General features: G+C 68.3%; 1 protein-coding gene across 2 annotated transcripts; it reads left to right on the top strand.

Annotated features, from left to right (window-relative positions):
- Positions 1-4,184: 4,184 nt before the first annotated feature.
- Positions 4,185-17,570, top strand: THRA (thyroid hormone receptor alpha). 2 transcript variants are annotated; one of them, XM_021532921.3, is made up of 10 exons: positions 4,185-4,286; positions 9,607-9,655; positions 10,521-10,740; positions 12,015-12,076; positions 13,731-13,831; positions 13,913-14,060; positions 14,555-14,760; positions 15,543-15,689; positions 15,781-16,039; positions 17,019-17,570. In XM_021532921.3, exons 3-10 carry the CDS (start codon positions 10,688-10,690, stop codon positions 17,267-17,269), a joined length of 1,227 nt encoding a protein of 408 aa, XP_021388596.1. In that variant the 5' UTR covers positions 4,185-4,286; positions 9,607-9,655; positions 10,521-10,687; the 3' UTR covers positions 17,270-17,570. The 2 variants fall into 2 exon arrangements, with proteins under 2 accessions (XP_021388596.1, XP_077644433.1); XM_077788307.1 differs by having other exon boundaries at positions 4,192-4,286; positions 9,610-9,655.
- Positions 17,571-19,028: the final 1,458 nt, after the last annotated feature.

Genomic DNA, 19,028 nt, shown 5'->3' with positions numbered 1-19,028 from the left:
AATAGCAGGGGTGTGGAAAGGTGGGGGGGTACAAACACGGGGGGAAGGATACGTGTGAAAATGAGGAGTTGTGCAAAGACAGGGTGAGTGTAAGAACAGGGGATGTACAAACGGGGTAAGTGTAAGAACAGGGGATGTACAAACGGGGTAAGTGTAAAAACAAGGGATGTGCAAAAATGGTGCAAAGGCGTGAGTGTGCAAAGGCTCTGGGGTGGCAGCACGGATCTCCCAGCATGTTTCTCTGTGCGTTTGTGCAGGTGTGCACACAGGACAGTGTGTGTGCACGTGTGTACACACAGATGTACAGATGTTCACACACGCACACACATGAGCACAGGTGTGCACACCAGTGTGTGAGCACAGAGGTGTGCCCGCGTGCGTGTGCAACCACAGGCGTGCACTGAGGACTGCGTGTGACACAGGCGGGTGTGTTCACACGTGTGGATGCACATGAGTGTGTGCGGTGTGTGTCTGTGTGTGTTGTTGCACACACGCGCAGACACCAGCACCCCCGGGCGGGTGTGCACGCACAGGTACCAGCGCAGGGGTGGGCACACACGCGTGTGCAAGGCCGTGTGCTGCAGACACGTGTGTGCACACACGTGGCGCCGCCATGGGCCTGGGCTGCCCCCCACCCCCTCCCTGCAGTACCAGCAGCTAAAAATATCCCCAGGGATGGTGCCAGCCGTCGCCATGGCAACGGGAGGATGGGGAGCAAGGCTGGGGGGCAGCCCCCCAGAACTGACAGCCCCCCCCAGTACTCCCAGCGCACCAACCCTCCCAGAATGCCCCCAATAGCCCCCCAGCACCCCTCCTGCAACCCAAACACCCCCAGGCCTCTGCACCCCTAGAACACTCCCAGCCCCCCCAAAACCCTCAGTACCCCCAGAATTCCCCAAGGGAACCCCCAAGGCTCAGGAGCAGGGTGAAGACCTCCAGGGGGGCTGGGGTGGGAGCTCAGTCACACCCCCCCCCCCCTCCGCGCTGCTCCGGGGGGGTTTCGCGGCCCCTTAATTCCCCGGTTAATCATTCATGGGGCCGGGGCGCAGCAAATCCCCCCGTGCCGGGGCCGGGATTAAGCGGGCCAGCGGCTGCCCGGGCGGCGAGGGGCCCCGGCGGCGGGGGGGACACCCCGGCAGCGGGGGGGTCCCGCCGGGGGGGAGCCCTATCCATGAGGAGGGATTTCCTGTGCAAGGGGGGGGTCGCTTCCCACAGCTGGCCGTGGAACAGACACCACGGGGGTCTCCAGGCAGGAGGGGCTCTGAGGAGCCCTGCTGGACCCCCCCAACCCCGGCACAGCACCCCCAAACTCCGGGGCAGGGGTGGTGGTGGTGGTGCTGGCAGGGTCGGGGGTGGCAGGGGGTGCTCGGGGGGTCGCAGCTCCCCGGGGTGCCGCGGGGGCGGCCGGCTGGGGGGAAGGCGTCGAAGCCTCGGCGCCTTGGCAGGGAGCCCCGGCACAGCTGCCTCCGGCCCGGGGCCGGGGGGGCCGGAAGGGGCTGGGGCCGTTCCCAGCGCCGGGGGCAAGCGAGGGGCGAGCGGGGGCCAGCGTGAGGGGCTTCCCCTTCCCACGGGGTCAGTGGGGTGGCTGGGAGCTCTGGTGCCGCGTCCTGCCGGGGGGCACATGGCTGCTGACTGGTGTTTGGTGGGGTGTGAAGGATCTGATCCGGGATAGAGGGACACCCCCATGGGGCCGTCCGGACCCCCCAGTTGGTGGTGGGTGCTGCCCCATGGGGGTAGCCAGTGCTGGGGATGGAGGTGCCTGGTGTCATCACCTTCTTGGGGGTCCTGGGGGGCACCACTGGTGACTTGGGGCTATATTTAGTGTTTCTGCCACAGAGCAGCGGGGTGAACTTTAATGAGCGTGTTCCAGCCAACTAGAGCAGCACAGCCCCTCTAAATCCCAAATCCCCTCAGATCAGGGTCTGCCACAGGGCACAAGGTCCCCACTCTACTGGGGCAGTGCAGAGACCTGTGGTGGCACTGGGGGAACCTCAGTGGGGACGGGGAGCTGGTGATGAGCGCGAGAAGCGCCTGTCTGTGTGCTCCAGAGAGGCCACAGGCAAACTCCAGCTCTGCCTCAGTTTCCCCAATGGGATAGAGGCTGTCAGGCAACCTCAAGCAGGGGGATCTGGGGACATGAGGTGGTGTTGAGATGGCTGAGCCCCATAGGCTGGGGGCAGGCGAGCTCAGCCACAGCCTTATCGCGGGCAGACGGCTGCGGGGGGCCGTGGCCGAGCCGTGTTTGCTGAGGATAAAGTGTACGGAACAGGCGGGGAGGGACGGGGGGGCCGTCACGCTGCTGCTGCCCCGCCACGCTGGGACCGCCAGCCGTGCGGATGAGGGCCCCAGGGTGACCCGGGGGGCCAGGGGATCGATGGGGGCTATGGGGACCACCGGCCTGTGGGGACCGGGGGCAGCAGGAGGTCCATGGGTTCTGTGGCAGTCCCAGGTGTCGCTCTCCTCCATCCGCTGGGTACCCCCATCCCCTGGCGACCACCTTCCCCTGGGGACTCGCATTACCTGGGGACCACCATCCCCTGGAGATCCCCGGGTAGCACTGCCCCCTTGTTGTCCCCATTCTGAGCAGCACCGTGCCCTGACAGCCGCTGGCCCGTGGGGACCCCCCCCTCACCTTCCCTGGGTGTTGCCTGCGCTCCCCAAGTGTGGGAAACCATCCCCTGGGTACACCCCTCCCAAGGAAACCTTCATCCCTTGGAGACCCTCCTCTCCTAGAAGCCTTCATGCCCGGGAGACCCCCATCCCCCTCATCCCCTGGGTATCACCGCACCGCCCGTGCAGCCCAGGGAGGGGGGTACCCAGGGGGCTGGGGGGTGGGGGGCGGCCAGACTGAACCCCCCGGGGGTCCCAGGGCCGAGCTGCGGGGCTCCGGGCGGGGATGAGGGGGGCGGCAGAGCCGCTTTAAGCCCGGGCATGACGGGACGTGTAGTCCGGGGAGGAAAAGGGGGGGCTGGGAGCACGGGCTGCTGGGAAGGGGGTGGGGTGGCACGGCCGGGTCGGTGGGCGACCCTCAGCGCCCTCCCCAGTGATCCCCCCCGGGCTCCCGGTGCCGCCGCCATCCCCAGCCCCACGGCGGCTCCGGGTCCGGCCCCACAGCGGGGTACGACCCCCGTTGTTCCCCGTCCCACACATCCCCCGGGGGGCGCAGGGGCAGGGCCCCCCGACGTGCGGGTGTCCTGCGGGATTGTCTCCTGCCCGGGGCGGTGTGGATCTGAGGGGGACCCCCGTGTCTGGTGTGTGCCCCTCCCCGGGCCGGGCTGGGCATCCGGGGTGTGGAGCTGCCCCTTGCCTCGTGGGCACTGTCACCAAGCCCCATGGGGACTGTCCCAGATCTCCTTGAGCATCATCTCCACCCCACCGCCACCCAGCGAGGGCACCGTCCCAGCCCTTCCTGGGTGCTGTCCCCAAATCCTGTAGGGTCACTGTCACTATCACAGCATCGCCGTGGGCACCGTCCCCAGCTCCCTGCGGGTGCCGTGCCCTGCCCTCGTGGACACCAGGTTGTCACTGTCACAGCATCCCCGTGGGTGCTGTTCCCAGTGCCTGTGGGTACCATCCCCGCCCTGCCACGGGCATCCCCCTGGGCCTCCCTGGGCACCGTCTCCGGTCCCCCTTCGGTACAGCCCGCCACGCGGTGGTCGCCATCCCCCGTCCCTGTTGTCACTGTCACGACATCCCCGTGAGCACCGTCCCAAACTCCTGTGGGCACCAGCTTCACCCCACCACGAGCACCGCCCCAGGATCCCGGGGCCCCAAACTCCCGTGGGCACTGTCCCCACCTCCCCGTGGGTGCCGTCCCCAACCCCCGTGGCCACTTCCCCTAGCCCCCCCTGCACACAGCCCCCCACCCTGTGCTCACCACCCCCCGTCCTCGTTGTCGCTGTCACCACATCCCCGTGGGCACCGTCAGGGCTGCCACCACGCACCCTGCCACGGCCACCATCCCCACCCCGTGATCCCCGTGTGCCTCTCTGCCCACCCCGGTGTCACCCTCCCGCGGTCCGCCCGGACCCCGCCGCTCCCCCGTGGGTCCCCACGCGGGGCCGGGCGCGGCGGGTGCAGGGAGCGGCTGCGGCCGGCGGAGGGGGCTGCGGCCGCGGCGGAGCGGAGCGGGCGGGCGGCGGGGCCGGGGGAGGGAGGAGCCAGCGCCGTTCGTCCGCCGCCGCCGCCGCCGCTGCGCCCCGCTCCGCTCCGAGCCCCGCACCGCCGCTCCGAGCCCCGCTCCGCACCCCGCACCGCCGCTCCGCGCCCGCCGCCGTCGACCTCAGGTACGGCCCGAGCGGCCCCGCCGGCCCGAGCGGCCCCGCCACCCTCCGGTTGTTTACCGCCGCCCCCCCCGGGCCCCCCCGGCTGAGCACGGGCTCAGTTCGGTGCGTGGAATGGGGGGCTGGGGGGCGATCGGGTCGGGAGGCTCGGGACCCGCGGAGAGCTCGGGGGCCGCGAACCGCGAGGAAAAAACACGGGGAGAGATTTTTTTTTTTTTTTTCCTTGGAAAATCCGGGCGTTTGGCGTGGGGCGGGGGGGCCGCGTTCCCCCGTGGGGGGCGGGGGGGGGGCACCGCGCCCCCCATCCCCACCGCACCCGCCGCTGCTGCATGCGGGGCACGGCGCTGCCCCCCGCCCGCCACGCCACGCCACGGGGGCAGCCCCCCCCCGGTGTGGCCCCCCGGCCCCGCGGCCCCCCCGTGGCCGTGGCGTGGCGGCGTGGCGGGGTCCGGGCCGCGGCGTGGCTCTGCGGTGATGGGCGCGGGGCCGCGCCGTGGGCAGGTCGCGGGGCCGGGCCGTGGGCAGGCCGTGGCCCTGTCGCGGCGGGGGGGGGAGAACCGTGGACGGCCGGGCCGTGACGGTGCCGTGGAGTGTCCGTGAGGGCTTTAGGGGCCCCTGTGTCCGCTCCCCCGCACCCACTGCGCAGGGCTGCAGGAATGCTGCGATTTTTTAATTTTTAAAATTTAAAAATATTTTTTAAATTTTTTTTTTTTTTTTTTTTTGCGCCGAGAGCAGAGAGCGGGGGGGGGGGCGGGGGGGCGGTTCGGCCGCTCCCGGTTAGGGCGGGGGCAGCGGGGGGGCGTCCCCGGTGCGGCGGGGCGGAGGGGGGGCTCTAGCCCCGCACCACAGGCTTCGCCCTGAGCGGGGCGCGGGGCGTGGCGGGGGCTCCCCTCTGCACGGCGCCCCGCGGTCCCGCGGGATGTCCCCCACCCCAACCCCGGGGGGGGCGGATCCTGCCCCCGCTCCGGTGTCGCCGCCGGGGTTAGGGATGCGGTCCCAACCGGACTGTGGCGCGTCCCCACTGTGCGATGCGGGGAAACTGAGGCAGGGGCGGGCGGGCGCCACGGCCAAGGTCACCCCGGGACCGCGACCTTCAGCCGTGACCCCCCCCGCCGGGGGCTGCCACCGGCACCGACACCGGAGCCGCACCGGGAGGCCGGGCTGCGCCTCACCCCGCCTGACCCTCGACGGCACCGGGGACCCCCGCGGCTCCGCTGGAGCGCTAGGGGGACCGGGGCCGCCGTGGGGCGCGGGCAAACCCCGGTGGAACCGGTTTGGGGGGGGCTCCCCTGCCCGGGGGTCTTGGCGCAGGGTGGGGACGCGGCGCGTCCCCCCCTCCCCACGGCAGTGCCGTGCGGCTGCGTGTGCCCCCCGCAACGGTGCGGGCCCCGCGGGCCGGGGGAGCGGGATCCTCGCACGGGGGTTCTCCCCGGCACCCCTTACCCTCCCGCCGCCGTGACCTTCGCGGGGCCGCGGCGTGGTCGCTCCGCGGACGGGCTCCCGGAGGGGCGAGCGCGGGTTCCGTACACACCCGGTGTCCCGCACTCTGCGGAGCGGGAACGGGGGGGCTGCGGGCGCACCCCCGGACCCCTCCCGACGGGCGGCGGCTGCAGGAAGCTGAAACCCCCCGCCCCCCATCGGCTCCGCTCGTCGCCCCGCGAGTGCATTCCCGGGTCAGCGGAGCCCGAAGCAGCGGCGGGGCCGCCCCGGGGGTCCCATCCCGCGGACCCCCGGCCCCGCCGGACCCCGCGCAGCCGCCGGTGCGTGGAGGCGGGGCCGGACGCGTGGGTCCCCCTCCGGACTGGGGGGGAAGAGGAGGAGGAGAAGAGGGGCCGCGGTGCAGGCGAAGGCGGGCGCGGGCTGCGCTCCCAGGGCCCCGCTCAGGCTGGATGCGGGCGGGGGGCGCAGCGGGGTCCGGCCCCCGGGGCGGTGCCGTTCGGGATGTCCCCTGCGCTGCAGACCCTCGGACAGGGTCGGCTGACTGCAGGAGCACTGCGAGGATTGTCCCTGGTGTCCCCTTCTCAGGGGGCGATGGGTTCCCACGGGCAATCTCGGTTCCGTGTCCCGGTGCCTGTCCCTGTGTCCCCTCGTGGGTGCCCACGCTGGGCACCTCGTGGTGGCCGCCTCCCCCTTTCAAGCAGGGCCCCCCCGGGAGGGGACCCAGGAGCTCTCCCCCCCCCCCCCGTTCCCTGCACGTGAACCAGAGCCCCCGATTTAGAAACGTCCCATGCCGTGCCAAGGGCTGAGAATAGCTCCCGGCGTCCCAGCACACCTCCTGGGGCCAGGGGCACCCCGCGGGGCTCGGGGCCCGCAGCCACCCCCAAGAGCTGAGACTGGGCACACTCAGCACACACCAGGTGCTCAGGGGTCCCTGTTGGGTGACCTTCGTGGCCTGGACAAGCGGTGACATCGGGATGAGCCGCATCCTGTGTGCTGGCACAGGGGACACGGGGCTGGGGATATGGGAGTGTGGCTCTTTCTCTGCCAGGCAGCCCCGGTGGGAAGGGAAGCTGAAGCGGGATGGGGAAAAGGAGGCACAGCTGAATGCTCACACACAGCGGGAAGGAGTGGCCGGTGTGGCCTTGGTTGGATGTAGTGTTCTTAGGAATCCCATGGGGTTTGTGGGGGCTGCGGGGCTGGGGGCAGGTCATGGTGCAGGTCCCCACTGTGGTGATGCAGGACCCGTTGGACACAGGATTTGTCATAGGCTCAAGGCCACAACGTTGGGTGCCCAGTCAGTGTCGGGACAGGTCACCAGCCCTGCCAGTTGTCCTACGAGTGGTGGCTTCAATGAGCCATGAGCCACAGGGAGAACACAAACCCTGGCTCAGCCATCCTGTGCCACAGCACAGCCCAGACCCCACATTTGTGGGGAGGGGGCACCATGCAGGGCTCCCGTGGCACTGGGTGGGCTGCCCTGATGTCAGGCCCGTGGCATCCCCCTTGCTCGGGCTGCCCAGCTGCTGTGCATGCCTGGGATTCCTGCAGCCTCACGGCTCGGCACGGCACGGCACGCTGTCCCCACTGCCACGCGTGCCCACGGCACTGGGCACTGTGTGGCCCTGGGCATGGTGTGCCGGGCGCTGGCACAGCTGTGTGGTGAGCGCGCAGCACCAGACGCAGACATGCGTGTGGCACTTGGCACAGCCTCACACACGGGCATCGGCGTGTGCCGGGTGCTGCCAGCCGTGGCACGGCAGGTGCCCCGTGCCTGGCCACACTCCCACGTGCACGGTCGTGCCAGCCGGTGCAGCCAGGGTTTGTCAGGCAGCGGCAGATCTGTACCACCCCGGTGCCCACCGAGACGCTGCCCCGGTGCCCAGTGTGACACTGCCCCAGTGCCCACCGAGACGCTGCCCTGGTGCCCACCATGATGCTGCAATGCCTGTGGTGACACTGCCCCGGTGCCCGCACGGCCGGGTATCCCTGGCGGGCGGCCGCGGGTCTGCCCTGCCCCCAGCCCGTGTTAATCACACTAATTGGCACCGTGGCTAAAGCGCTTAGGCCCTCACCTCCCTGACCCGGCTGGCAGCTGGGCTGGGGGGGTGCTGGGACCCCCGGAGCCCATCTGTGCTGGGGGGCAGGGACACGGCACTGGCCCCGTGGGATGGCCCCGGGTATCCAGCACCCACGTCTGGCTGCACGGAGGCGGTCAGTGCCTTTGTGGAGGGGCGTCCCATTGTCTGGCGACCCCATTCCGGGGGTCCCCGGGGGTGGGGTCTGTGGGGAGCGGGGTGCTCGGTGCCCCCGCTGGGGCGAGGTGGCTCCCGCCGTCAGCCCAGCCCCGGACTTTGCCCCCGGGTTGTTTTCAGCCGCCTGCAACCACCCGACTCAGCAGAAACGCTCCCCTGGGCGTGGGGCTGGGCTGGGGGGGCGCCGGGGGGGCTCCCGCCGGCTGCCACCCCGCTCCCACCCAGCACCCACCCAGCACCTGGTGCTGCAGGTGGGACGCGCAGGTTTGGGTGCCGGCGGCGCAGGGTGGGCTGAGACCTGACTGCTCTCATCACACGTGTCCCGCTGGAGGAGGAGGAGGAAGAGGAGGAGGAGGACGAGAAGAGCCGCCTCCCGTGTCTGTCTGCCCGGGCCGCCCCAGCGCGCCCGGGATTCCTCGAGTGACGGTTCCTGGAGCGGCACCGCAGGCTCCGCCGGGTGATCCCAGGGTGCCGGTGATGCCGAGGGTGTCAGGGGGCTGCCGGGGTCTCGCTGGGGTGACGAACCCCGACCTAACGCCAGCTTTAGCCCTAAGCCTCTCTCCTTTGGGTCTGCACCCACCAGGCCACCTCAATGGGGAAACTGAGGCGGGGTGACCAAACCCACCCACAGCACGCTGGCTTTGGGGACAGCCCGCATTCCACCCCACGGCGGTTCCACCGCGACGTCGATGCACCTCGAGCCCCACACATGCAACCGAGCGTGTCGGGGCTCTGCCGGCGCCCGGGGTCCCGGGGGAGAGGGGCGGGGGGCGGCGGGGGGGCCGGTGCCCGGCGGGGGCCGCGGAGCTCTGGATCCCTGCCAGTGCCTATACTTGGAAGTTCTCCGCGCGCCGTTCCCATATGGAACAAACATTTGCTGCAGCCCCCGGCTCTATAGGTACCGCCGGCCCCAAACCCGGCCTGAGGCTGCGGCGAGGGGCGCCCAGGCCCCGTGAACCCCCCCGAGGTGGGGAGTGAACCCAGGGGTGGTGGGATGCGGTGCGGTGCCTCAGTTTCCCTGAAGAGATTGGTGCAGGCGACGCCCCCTCTTCAGGCGTTCCGGGCGACCCCTGAAGCGAACCCCTCGTGCGGCACAGGGTGCTCTGTGCACCCATGGGTGCAGCATCCCTCGCCCCACCCCATCCTTCGCTGCTCAGGGTGTCCTCAACTGGGGGAGACCAGCCGGGGCGCCCCGTACCGTGGGGGTGTCGCGGGGGCCCCCCAGCCCCGTCCGCTCGCGTTTTAAATCCGCCGGAGGAATTTCTGTGGCGGCCAAGACAAACGTGACCTACTTTCTGCTGTCCCCGCGCGGAGCGGAGGAGCCCGGGGCTGGGCACCGCGCCCGCCGCCGCCCCCCCCGCGCCCCCGGGGCTCGGGCCGAGGGCCCCCCGCGCCCCCCGCACCCCTCCGCACCGCGAGGGTCACCGAGGGGTCACGGGGGGGTGCAAACAGGACCCCCACCCCCCAATCGTACCGTGGTGCTGGGTGTCCGTGGGACGTGGAACGGGGTGGGCGCCAAGAGCCGGGGGTGCTGCTGCCATCCTGCTCCACGGGGCGCCGTGGGGGGGTCGGGGGGTGCCCCCCGGTGCTGCCCGTGCCCTCATCCCCCCCACATCGTGTCTTTGCCACAGCAGAGCTCGCGGAGGAGGGATCGCCCGGACCCCCGGCGCCCCCCATCCCGTAAGTCGCCGCCTACCCCATAAATCACCCCCCGCCCCATAGGTTGCCCACCTCACCAAGAGTCACCCCCAACCCCAGATTTGGGGGTGTGCAATGAACGCGTCAGGGCTAAGCCTGGCTCCCCAGCACAGCACCCGAGGGGCTTCCCTGGGTGGGGAGGGGCTCTGCACCCCCTCCCCGATGCTCTCCCCGCTTTTGGGGCCCCCCCCAGCCCTGCCCCAAAGGTGGGGGGAGCTCCCTGTGTGTGCTTGTGCTTTGCTGCACACTCACAGCCCTGGGCATGTTCTCAGTTTTGCACACCTGTGCACACTCACAGAGCCTTGCACAAGCCTGCACACACTCTCTCCCAGGCTGCCACAGCCTCGCACACCTGTGCACGCTCTCACACACCTGCACCTGCTCTTGCACACCCGTGCACACACTCACACACGCCCTGCACACCTGTGCATGCTCTTGCCATGGCGTGGCACACCTGTACGCGCACTTGCACACCCGTGCACATTCTCATACATCTCTGCACGCTCTGTCGCTCCCTGAATTCTCTCACAGCCTTGCACACCTGTGCGTTTCAGCCCTCCATGCACACTCTCACCCCGCTCTGCCCTCTGGCCCAGCCCCGGTGCTGTCGCACACACCCTGCACGTCGCTCCCTCCTTGTGTTCTCGCACGTCCCTCGTGCCCTTGCCCAGCCCTGGCTGCCCTTGCACGCTCCACACGTCCTTGCACACTCAAACCCAGCCCTCCCCTGATAGCCACATCTCCTGGGGGTACCCCATGGCTTCACAGCCCTCTCCTCTCTGTGTCCCCCACGGCTGGTCCCGTTCCCCACTCCGGGGATGTCCGGGCTGACGCCGCTGTCCCGCAGGGTCCGGCCCGGGATGCTGCGCGGTGCTGAGCACTGAGGGGCACCATGGGGTGCGCGGCGTAGCCCCCCGCCGTGGCCGCCCCGCCGTGGCCGCCCCGCCGTGGCCCCCGCGTGGCGCCAGAGCCCCCTCGGTCGGTGCTGAGCGCTCCTTGATGGAATTGCGGTGAATGGAACAGAAGCCCAGCACCCTGGACCCGCTGTCGGAGCCAGAGGACACCCGGTGAGACCCCACCCCAGCACGGGGACACGCGGGGGACATGTGTGGCACCGCGCTTGGCGTGTCCCTGCACATGCCTGCACCTGGCTGTGCCCCTCTGTGTCTGAACGTCGTGTGTGTCCCCAAGTGTCCCCATACCTGCTGCACGCCTGTGCTCAGTCTGTTCCTTGGTCGTGCCTGGTGTGTCCCTGTGCCTGCTGTGTCCCTTGTGTCCTCGTGTGTCTCCATGCGTGCTCATGTATGTGTCCGTGTGTCCCTGGGTGGTTGTGTATCTGTGTATCTGTCCGTGCCCCGTGTGTCCCTGTGTCCTGAGTGTCCCGTGCCCACCGCGTCCCCATCCCCGCCATGTGTCCCCATTCCCGTCCCGAACCTGCGTGTCCCCATGTCCTGGGTGCACCCCACACGTCCCCCAGCCCCCCTGCACCCCATATCCCCAATCATCCCTATGCACCCTCACCTTCTGGGTATCCCCACACGTGCCCATGTCCTGGACGTCCCCCTGCACCCCCCACATCATCAGGCGTGTCCACGCCCACCCAGGTGCCCCCCCGCGGTGTCCCCCCCACTCGTGCCCCTCCCAGCCGCCCCCTCCCCGCGGGACCCCCTCTGGCTCGCCCTCCCTGGGGTATTCCGAGCCTCCCGAGGGGGGGCGGCGCTCCGGGGTCACCTTGGGGTGAAGCCCCCCCCCCCGGTGGGGGGTTCGGGGGTCCCCGGTTCCTCCCCCCCCCACCCACGCGGGGACGGGCGCGCGCGGACCCCCGCCGCCCGCCATTGGCTGAGCCCCCGATGACGTCACTTCCCCGCTCAGCCAAAAGGACATTTTGTCTTTGACTGTGAATGAGCCCCTCCCCCACCCGCCCCTCCCCCACCCTTCCCCCGCCCCTCCCCCACCCACCCCCACCCTTTCCCTTCCCCTCCCCCACCCGCCACCCTTTCCCTTCCCCTCCTTCCCCCCCCCCCCCCCACCCCGCCCGGTCCCAGCCCCCCCGGGCGGTGCCGTGTACCGGGGTGGGGTGGGGGGGTCCCGGGAGGGATGATTTTGGGGGGGGGGGGTCCCCAGGGCTCTCTCCTACCCCCCCCATGCCGCCCCCCAAGGCTGGACCCCACCTGTGACATCGCCGCGTTGCGACCCCCGGGCGGGGGCTGCCCGTTTCCCAGCAGAGGAGGGGGTCCGAGGGGGATTTTGGGGTGCTGTTGGAAATTTGGGGAGCGGTGGGGGGGGGAACAGCGGGAATGTGCGGGCACCGTCCCAGCCTGTCCCCACCCCGCTCCCGCAGGTGGCTGGATGGGAAGCGCAAAAGAAAGAGCAGCCAATGTTTGGTGAAGAGCAGCATGTCAGGTACAGGCACCCCGCGGCTCCCGCTGAACCCCCCCGGGCACCCCAAAAACCCTGCTGGGCACCCCCGGGTCACCCGGGCACCTCATGTGCTCGCCGGGCTCTGCAGCCATCCCGTGTCCTGGTGGCCACCCTGGGGGTCCCGAATCTTCGCCAGGGTCCCCTCGGCACCCCATGTGTCACCTGGGCCCCCCAAGATCTACGGACACCCCACGTCCCGCATGGGCACCCCAAGATTCCCGTGTCCGTGCACCCCAGTGTCGCACGGACACCCCATGTCTCCAGATTCCCCAGAGTCCCACAGACACCCCCTGTCCCCTGTGGACACCCCGGGAACTCCCATGTCATTCCCACATACGCCCCATGTCCCTGGTGGGCAGCCCGAGGTCCCCATGCGTCCCCACGCACCCCAGAGTCCCACCCATACCCCACTCGCGTGTGTCCCCCCCGCTCCCCGCATCCCAGCAGGGTCCCCCGGGGTCCCGGTCCCCCACGTCCCCGTCGGTGCCCCGTGGCTCGGGGCGGTGCTGTCGGGGCGGCAGCGCCCTGGGGTGGGCGATAAGGGGGGCCCCGCGGGCGCTGCCCCCCGCCCTGCCCCATTCCCCGGCGGGGAGCGGCCGGCGCCGGCGGGACCCGGCGGGGGGAGGCCGGGGGGAGCCCGGGCGTCCGGCTCCCGCCCATCCCCTGCGCCCGGCCCGCTCCCCGAGGGAGGGAACACCCGGGGACCCCCGCCTCCAGCACCTGCAGAGTGGGCTCGAGGGGTCCCCACGCCTGCGGTTGTGGGAGCACGGGCGGGTGCAGCGGTTCTGGGGTGCTGGGGACGCCCCCCGAATTATGGGTGCTCTCTGCAAGGGGTACCCAGACATCCAGCCCCCACCCCTCGGGGATTCGCACATCCTGCCCACCCCCCCACCAAAACACGAGGGTGGGCTCCTGGGGTGGCGGGCACGAGGGGTTCAGGGTGCTGGGGACCATCTCATGCGTCACGGATGATCCGTGCCTCAGTTTCCCTGAGCAGTTGGTGGTGGGGAGGCTGGGGGGATTCTGGTGGGGGGGTGGTCCCCGGGCTGCCAGGCAGGGGGACCCCGGACAACAGTGGGGACAGTGTGTCTTTGTGTGCCAGGGGGATGGGGACCCCCCCGCTGCCGGTGCCCGGCTGGATAATGAGATAATGGGGGCTTTATTGGTGCGGGGGGCTCAGGCACCCCCCACACACCCCCAGCATTAACCCTTCCCTTGCCAGGGCAGACAGTGGTGGGTGTAGACAGAGGGGAAACTGAGGCACAGAGAGGGGATGATGTACTGGGCATCCCTGGCATGGGGGGTGTGGGGAATCCCTGATGCTGTGTGTGCCAACGGTCTTTGATGTGGGGTCTGCAAGAGGGTCTTTGATTCAGGATTTCTGGGGGGGTCTCTGATGTGGGGTCTGTGGGAGGGTGACTGGTACAGGGTGCTCCAGGGGTCCCTGACTTGGGGCTCCCTGGGGTTACCCTGTCACGGAGCACTCCGAGAGCCACCGACCTGGGGTGCCGTGGGGGTCCCTGCCATTGGAATTTCTGTCATGGGGTGCTCTGGGGGTGTCTCTCATGGGAATCCCTGTCTTGGAGCACCCCATGAGTCCCTGCTGTGGGGGTCCCTGACTCGGGGGTCCCCGCAGGGTACATCCCTAGTTACCTGGACAAAGATGAACAGTGTGTGGTGTGCGGGGACAAGGCCACCGGCTACCACTACCGCTGCATCACCTGCGAGGGCTGCAAGGTGAGTTGGGGCAGGGGGGGTTTGGGGGGCTCAGGGGGTGCTCAGCAGGGCTCTCTGTGTCACCCCCTGCACCCTCCCCAGGGATTTTTCCGTCGGACCATCCAGAAGAACTTGCACCCCACCTACTCCTGCAAATACGATGGGTGCTGCGTCATCGACAAGATCACCCGCAACCAGTGCCAGCTCTGCCGCTTCAAGAAGTGCATCTCCGTGGGCATGGCCATGGACTGTGAGTTGGGGGGCTCGGCCGGTGGGGCAGGTTGGGGTCCCAGCACTCTGGGGCACATTGGGGTACCCAGATCAGCTGCAGGACCAGGCTGGGCTCTCAGGTGCTGTGATGCAGCAGCGGGGTGGGATGCATGAATGGGGGGTCCCGGCTGACTGGGGGGATCCCAGATGTTAGTGTGGGGTTTTTGGGAGGTGGGTTGGGGTCCTGGTGCTACGGGGTGAGTTGGGGCACCTGGAGCAGCCCCAGGAGGAGGCTGGTGGGTCACTGAGGGGTGCTGTGCTGCAGCTGTGGGATGCATGAATGGGGGGTCCTAGCTGACTGGGGGGATCCCAGATGTTAGTGGGAGGTTTTTGGGAGGTGGGTTGGGGTCCTGGTGCTATGGGGTGTCTGGAGCAGCCCCAGGAGGAGGCTGGGGGGTCACTGAGGGGTGCTGTGCTGCAGCTGTGGGATGCTTGGATGGGGGGGATCCCGGCTGATGCTGGGGGTCCCGGCAGTGGTGCTGGATGACTCCAAGCGGGTAGCCAAGCGAAAGCTGATCGAGGAGAACCGGGAGCGGCGGCGGAAGGAGGAGATGATCAAATCCCTGCAGCACCGCCCCAACCCCAGCGCCGAGGAGTGGGAGCTGATCCACGTCGTGACAGAAGCCCACCGCAGCACCAATGCCCAGGGCAGCCACTGGAAGCAGAAGCGGAAATTCCTGGTGAGGGGATGCAGGGGAGGGATTCTGTCACCACTTTGGCTCCCCCACCCTGCCCCCAGCCCCAGCTGGGATCTGCTGGGCTCTCGCACACTCAGCACACACGTGGTGGCAGCGGCAGGGTTTGGGATGTCACCGGTGTCCTTGGGCAGTCGAGGGGGGTTGGGACATTGCTCAGTGTCCTTGAGCTGGTCACCCCCGAAGGGTTCAGGGGTGAGCAGTGACCGAAGGGGACAGCTGTGCCCGCGGGTGGCCCTGGCCCTGCCACTGGCCCTGTCACTGTCCCTGTCATGCAGCTCCCTCTCCTGGCTGCTGCACCGGCTCTGCCACCGCTGTTCCCGGTGACACGGGGGCCCAGAGGGGAGACAGGGTCCATCACTGCCCCACAGGGTCCCAGGGAAGGGGAACGGGGTCACACTGCACCCCCAACACCACTGCCCACCATGGGGGTCCCAGAGGGGGGACACGGTCACACTGCACCCCCTAACACCACTGTGGGGGCCACAGGTTGGACATGGTCACACCACACTCCCCAGTGCCACCAGGGCGGGACATGGTCACACCACACATCCAACAGCAATGCCCAGCATGGGGGTCCCAGAGGGTGACACAGTCCCACTGCACCCCCCAAACCCCACTGTTCACCGTGGGGGACACGGTCACACCACACCCCACAATGCCCCATCTGCTGGGGGGTCCCAGGGGTGACACGGTCACACCACACCCCACAATGCCACCATGGTGGTCTCAGGGGACATATGGTGACATCACCGTGTCCCCCACAGCCTGAGGACATCGGCCAGTCCCCTATGGCCTCCATGCCCGACGGGGACAAAGTCGACCTGGAGGCGTTCAGTGAGTTTACAAAAATCATCACCCCGGCCATCACCCGCGTGGTCGACTTTGCCAAAAAACTGCCCATGTTTTCAGAGGTAACGGCGGGCTGGGGACTTTGGGAGGTCTGGGGTGGTCTGCCCAGGGTCTGAATCACACCAAACCCCCCCCCCGAAACTGCCCCCAAAGCTGCCTTGCGAGGACCAGATCATCCTGCTGAAGGGGTGCTGCATGGAGATCATGTCGCTGCGGGCGGCCGTGCGCTACGACCCCGAGAGCGAGACGCTGACGCTGAGCGGGGAGATGGCGGTGAAACGCGAGCAGCTCAAGAACGGCGGCCTCGGCGTCGTCTCCGATGCCATCTTCGACCTGGGCAAGTCCCTCTCTGCCTTCAACCTGGATGACACCGAGGTGGCCCTGCTCCAGGCTGTGCTGCTCATGTCCTCAGGTAATGGTGATGGGTGGAATGGGGTGGGCGGAGTATGTCGAAGCAGATGCCCGTTGGGTGGGCATCCCAATGTTCGGAGTTCTCAGTGCCCTGGGGAGGCATTAGGTGGGCACCCTGATGGTGGCAGAGATCCCCAGCAGCTTCAGGGGGAATTGGGTGGGCACCCCCATGCCCAGAGGCTGTGCATGGGGATTGTTGTGTTGGCACCCCCTTGCCCACAACCCCCAGCATTTGGAGGGGCATTGGGTGGGCACCCCAATGCCCAAAGTCCTCATTGTGCTGGGGGTGTGTTGGGTGGGCACCCCAATGCCAGAGCCCCCAGCATCAGGTGGGCACCCATCCCGATGCCCAGAGTCCTCATTAGCCAGGGGGGTGTTGGATGGGCACTCTGATGCCAGAGTCCCCCAACATCTTCAGGGTGTGTTGGGTGGGAAATCATGTCGCCCTGGATTTTGGGTGGATTTGGGGTGTGCAATCCCAATTCACAGAGCTTCAGTCAGCTCTGGGAGGGGTCCCAGGAGCAGGAGGTGGGCACCCCAGTCCCTGGTACCCAGGAGCACAGGCTGAGCCTCTTGGTCCCCTGGGGACCCCCGCCAGGCTGACGTGGGTCTGTGGGGTGGGAACCCCAACAATCAGGGGGTGCATGGGACACTCAGCCCTGTGAGAGGGAGAATCCCTGCAGATGCTGGACTGGGAGAGGGCCTCTTCCATGGGCAGAGAATACCAGGACGACAACGAGGGGTTCAAACTAAAAAAAGGGAGATTGTGATTATTGGGAAAAAATTCCTCTCTGTGAGGGTGGTGAGGCCCTGGCACAGGGAAGTGCCCAAGGCCAGGCTGGAAGGGGCTTGGAGCACCCTGGGGCAGTGGAAGGTGACCCTGCCCATGGCAGGGGTGGGACTGGATGAGCTTGAACATCCCTTCCCACACAAACAGAGGATCCCACAATCCCCTGACGATTCCCTGCTTGTTCCTGCAGACCGGACGGGGCTGATCTGCGTGGAGAAGATCGAGAAGTGCCAGGAGACCTATCTGCTGGCCTTTGAGCACTACATCAACTACCGCAAACACAACATTCCCCACTTCTGGCCCAAGCTGCTGATGAAGGTGACGGATCTGCGGATGATCGGCGCCTGCCACGCCAGCCGCTTCCTGCACATGAAGGTGGAGTGTCCCACCGAGCTCTTCCCACCCCTCTTCCTCGAGGTCTTCGAGGACCAGGAGGTGTAGGGCCGACACCCCCCCCCCACCCTGTGCCCCCCCAACCCCACTCTGGCCCCCCCAAATCTTTCTCGTCCCCCTGTAAGGACAAGGGGATGCTGCGCCCAGGGTGGGGGTCCTGCTGTGCCCCCCAACAGCCACCCCCCCCCCCCACCGCCCCAGGACTTGACGAATTTTGTTTGTTTGCACAGGGAAGGGCCCCGACGGTCGAGCGTTCCCTTTATTGTCCTTCTCTTCGTAGATTATTATTTTTTAAGCATTTATTTCCCTCCCTGAGAGGCTAAAATATTAAACTAACTGCACTTTGGAAGGAGGAGGAGGAGGAGGAGGAAGAGCAGGGAGGAGAGGAGGGGGCTCTGGGCTGCACAGGGAGAGGCTGCCCCGGCTGGGGGGCCATGGCCATATGCACTTTTGGCCGGGCAGCAATTTGGGGGGCTGGGGTGGGGGCCAGGACTCCCCTCCATAGCAGGGCAGGGGCTGGGACCCCCATAGTGGGGTGGGGGCCAGGACCCCCCCCACAGCAGGGCGGGGGCACAGGGGGGGCACAGCGGTGGGGACGGGGACCCCAGCCCGTCGGGGTGCAGGGCTGGTGGGGCCCCCCCCCCAGCCCACTGGGTCTGCCCCGGCTGGGGTGACCCCCCCTGTGTCCCCCCTTTATCCCCACATTTGGGGCCAGAATTGGGGTTTTGGGGGTTCTTCTGTCTTTTTTGGGCTGAGACGAGACAATTTTGTGCCAAGCGCCGCGGATGGTGGGCGCTGCAGGACACTGGGGGGGGGACCACTCCCCCCCCAAACCCCCCAACTTTTCCGTTGTCCTTTTTTTGTTGTTTTTCCCCTTGTCCTCGTGGGTTTTGTCGTGTCCGTCAGGAGTTGCAAAGGCCCCGGAGGCGCCGGCGGGGGGGCGGTGGGTGCCCCCCCGGGACCCCCAAATGCACTACTGCCCCAGCCCCCCGGCAGCAGCACTTTGGGGGGGCTGCACCCCCCAACCGCCCCCCCAATGCTCCCGGGGGGACAGGGCTGAGGCGGGGGCTGGCAGGGGGAATCCCACAGGGGGCTTGAGGTGGGGTGGGGGGGGGCACAGCTGCAAGGGGGCACCCGGGAATGGTTTTATCACCTTTTTACCCCCCCCCAAATTTAGGTTTGTGAATTTTTTCTTACCTCAGGCGGAGGCCGAGGGGGGGTGCGGGCCGGGGGGGGGCCGGCAAGGCAGGCCGGGCCCACCTAAGCTAATATATATATATATATATATATAAATATATATAAAATATATAATTTTTGTAATTAAAAAAAAAAATCTTTTTACGGGTCGTTTAAAAGCAGAAAATCCCAACACCAGACACGTCCCCCCCCACACAGGCACAGGGGGCCGGGCTGGGCTCCCCCCACACCCCAGACTCCCCCCAGCCATGGGGGTTGTGTCGGGGGGCCCCGCCAGACCCCTTGCAGCTGGGTTGGGGGGCACAGCGGGGCTGCGGCACCCCGGGGTGCCCTGGGTGGGGGCGCCCACCCCCAGTCACAAGTACCAGCGCTGGATTTGACCTTGGTGCAAAATGTCTTAAACCCCCACCCAGGGGCCTGGCTCGGGGGGGCCTGGCTCGGGGGTCCCCGGTTTGGGGGTCCCCGGTTTGGGGGTGCCGGCAGCACCGGCTGCGGGCAGTGCTATAGGAGCCGAACGCTAACGCCCGCACTGGGGGGGCGCAGGTTTGGGGGTTCGCCCCCCACCCCTGGCAGCACCGGTCCCAGCGCGTGCCTTCGGGCCACGGGCGAG

Source organism: Lonchura striata, chromosome 25 (assembly GCF_046129695.1).
Source record: "Lonchura striata isolate bLonStr1 chromosome 25, bLonStr1.mat, whole genome shotgun sequence".
NCBI classification, from domain to species: domain Eukaryota; kingdom Metazoa; phylum Chordata; class Aves; order Passeriformes; family Estrildidae; genus Lonchura; species Lonchura striata.
This window is presented reverse-complemented; position numbering and strand designations above follow the sequence as displayed.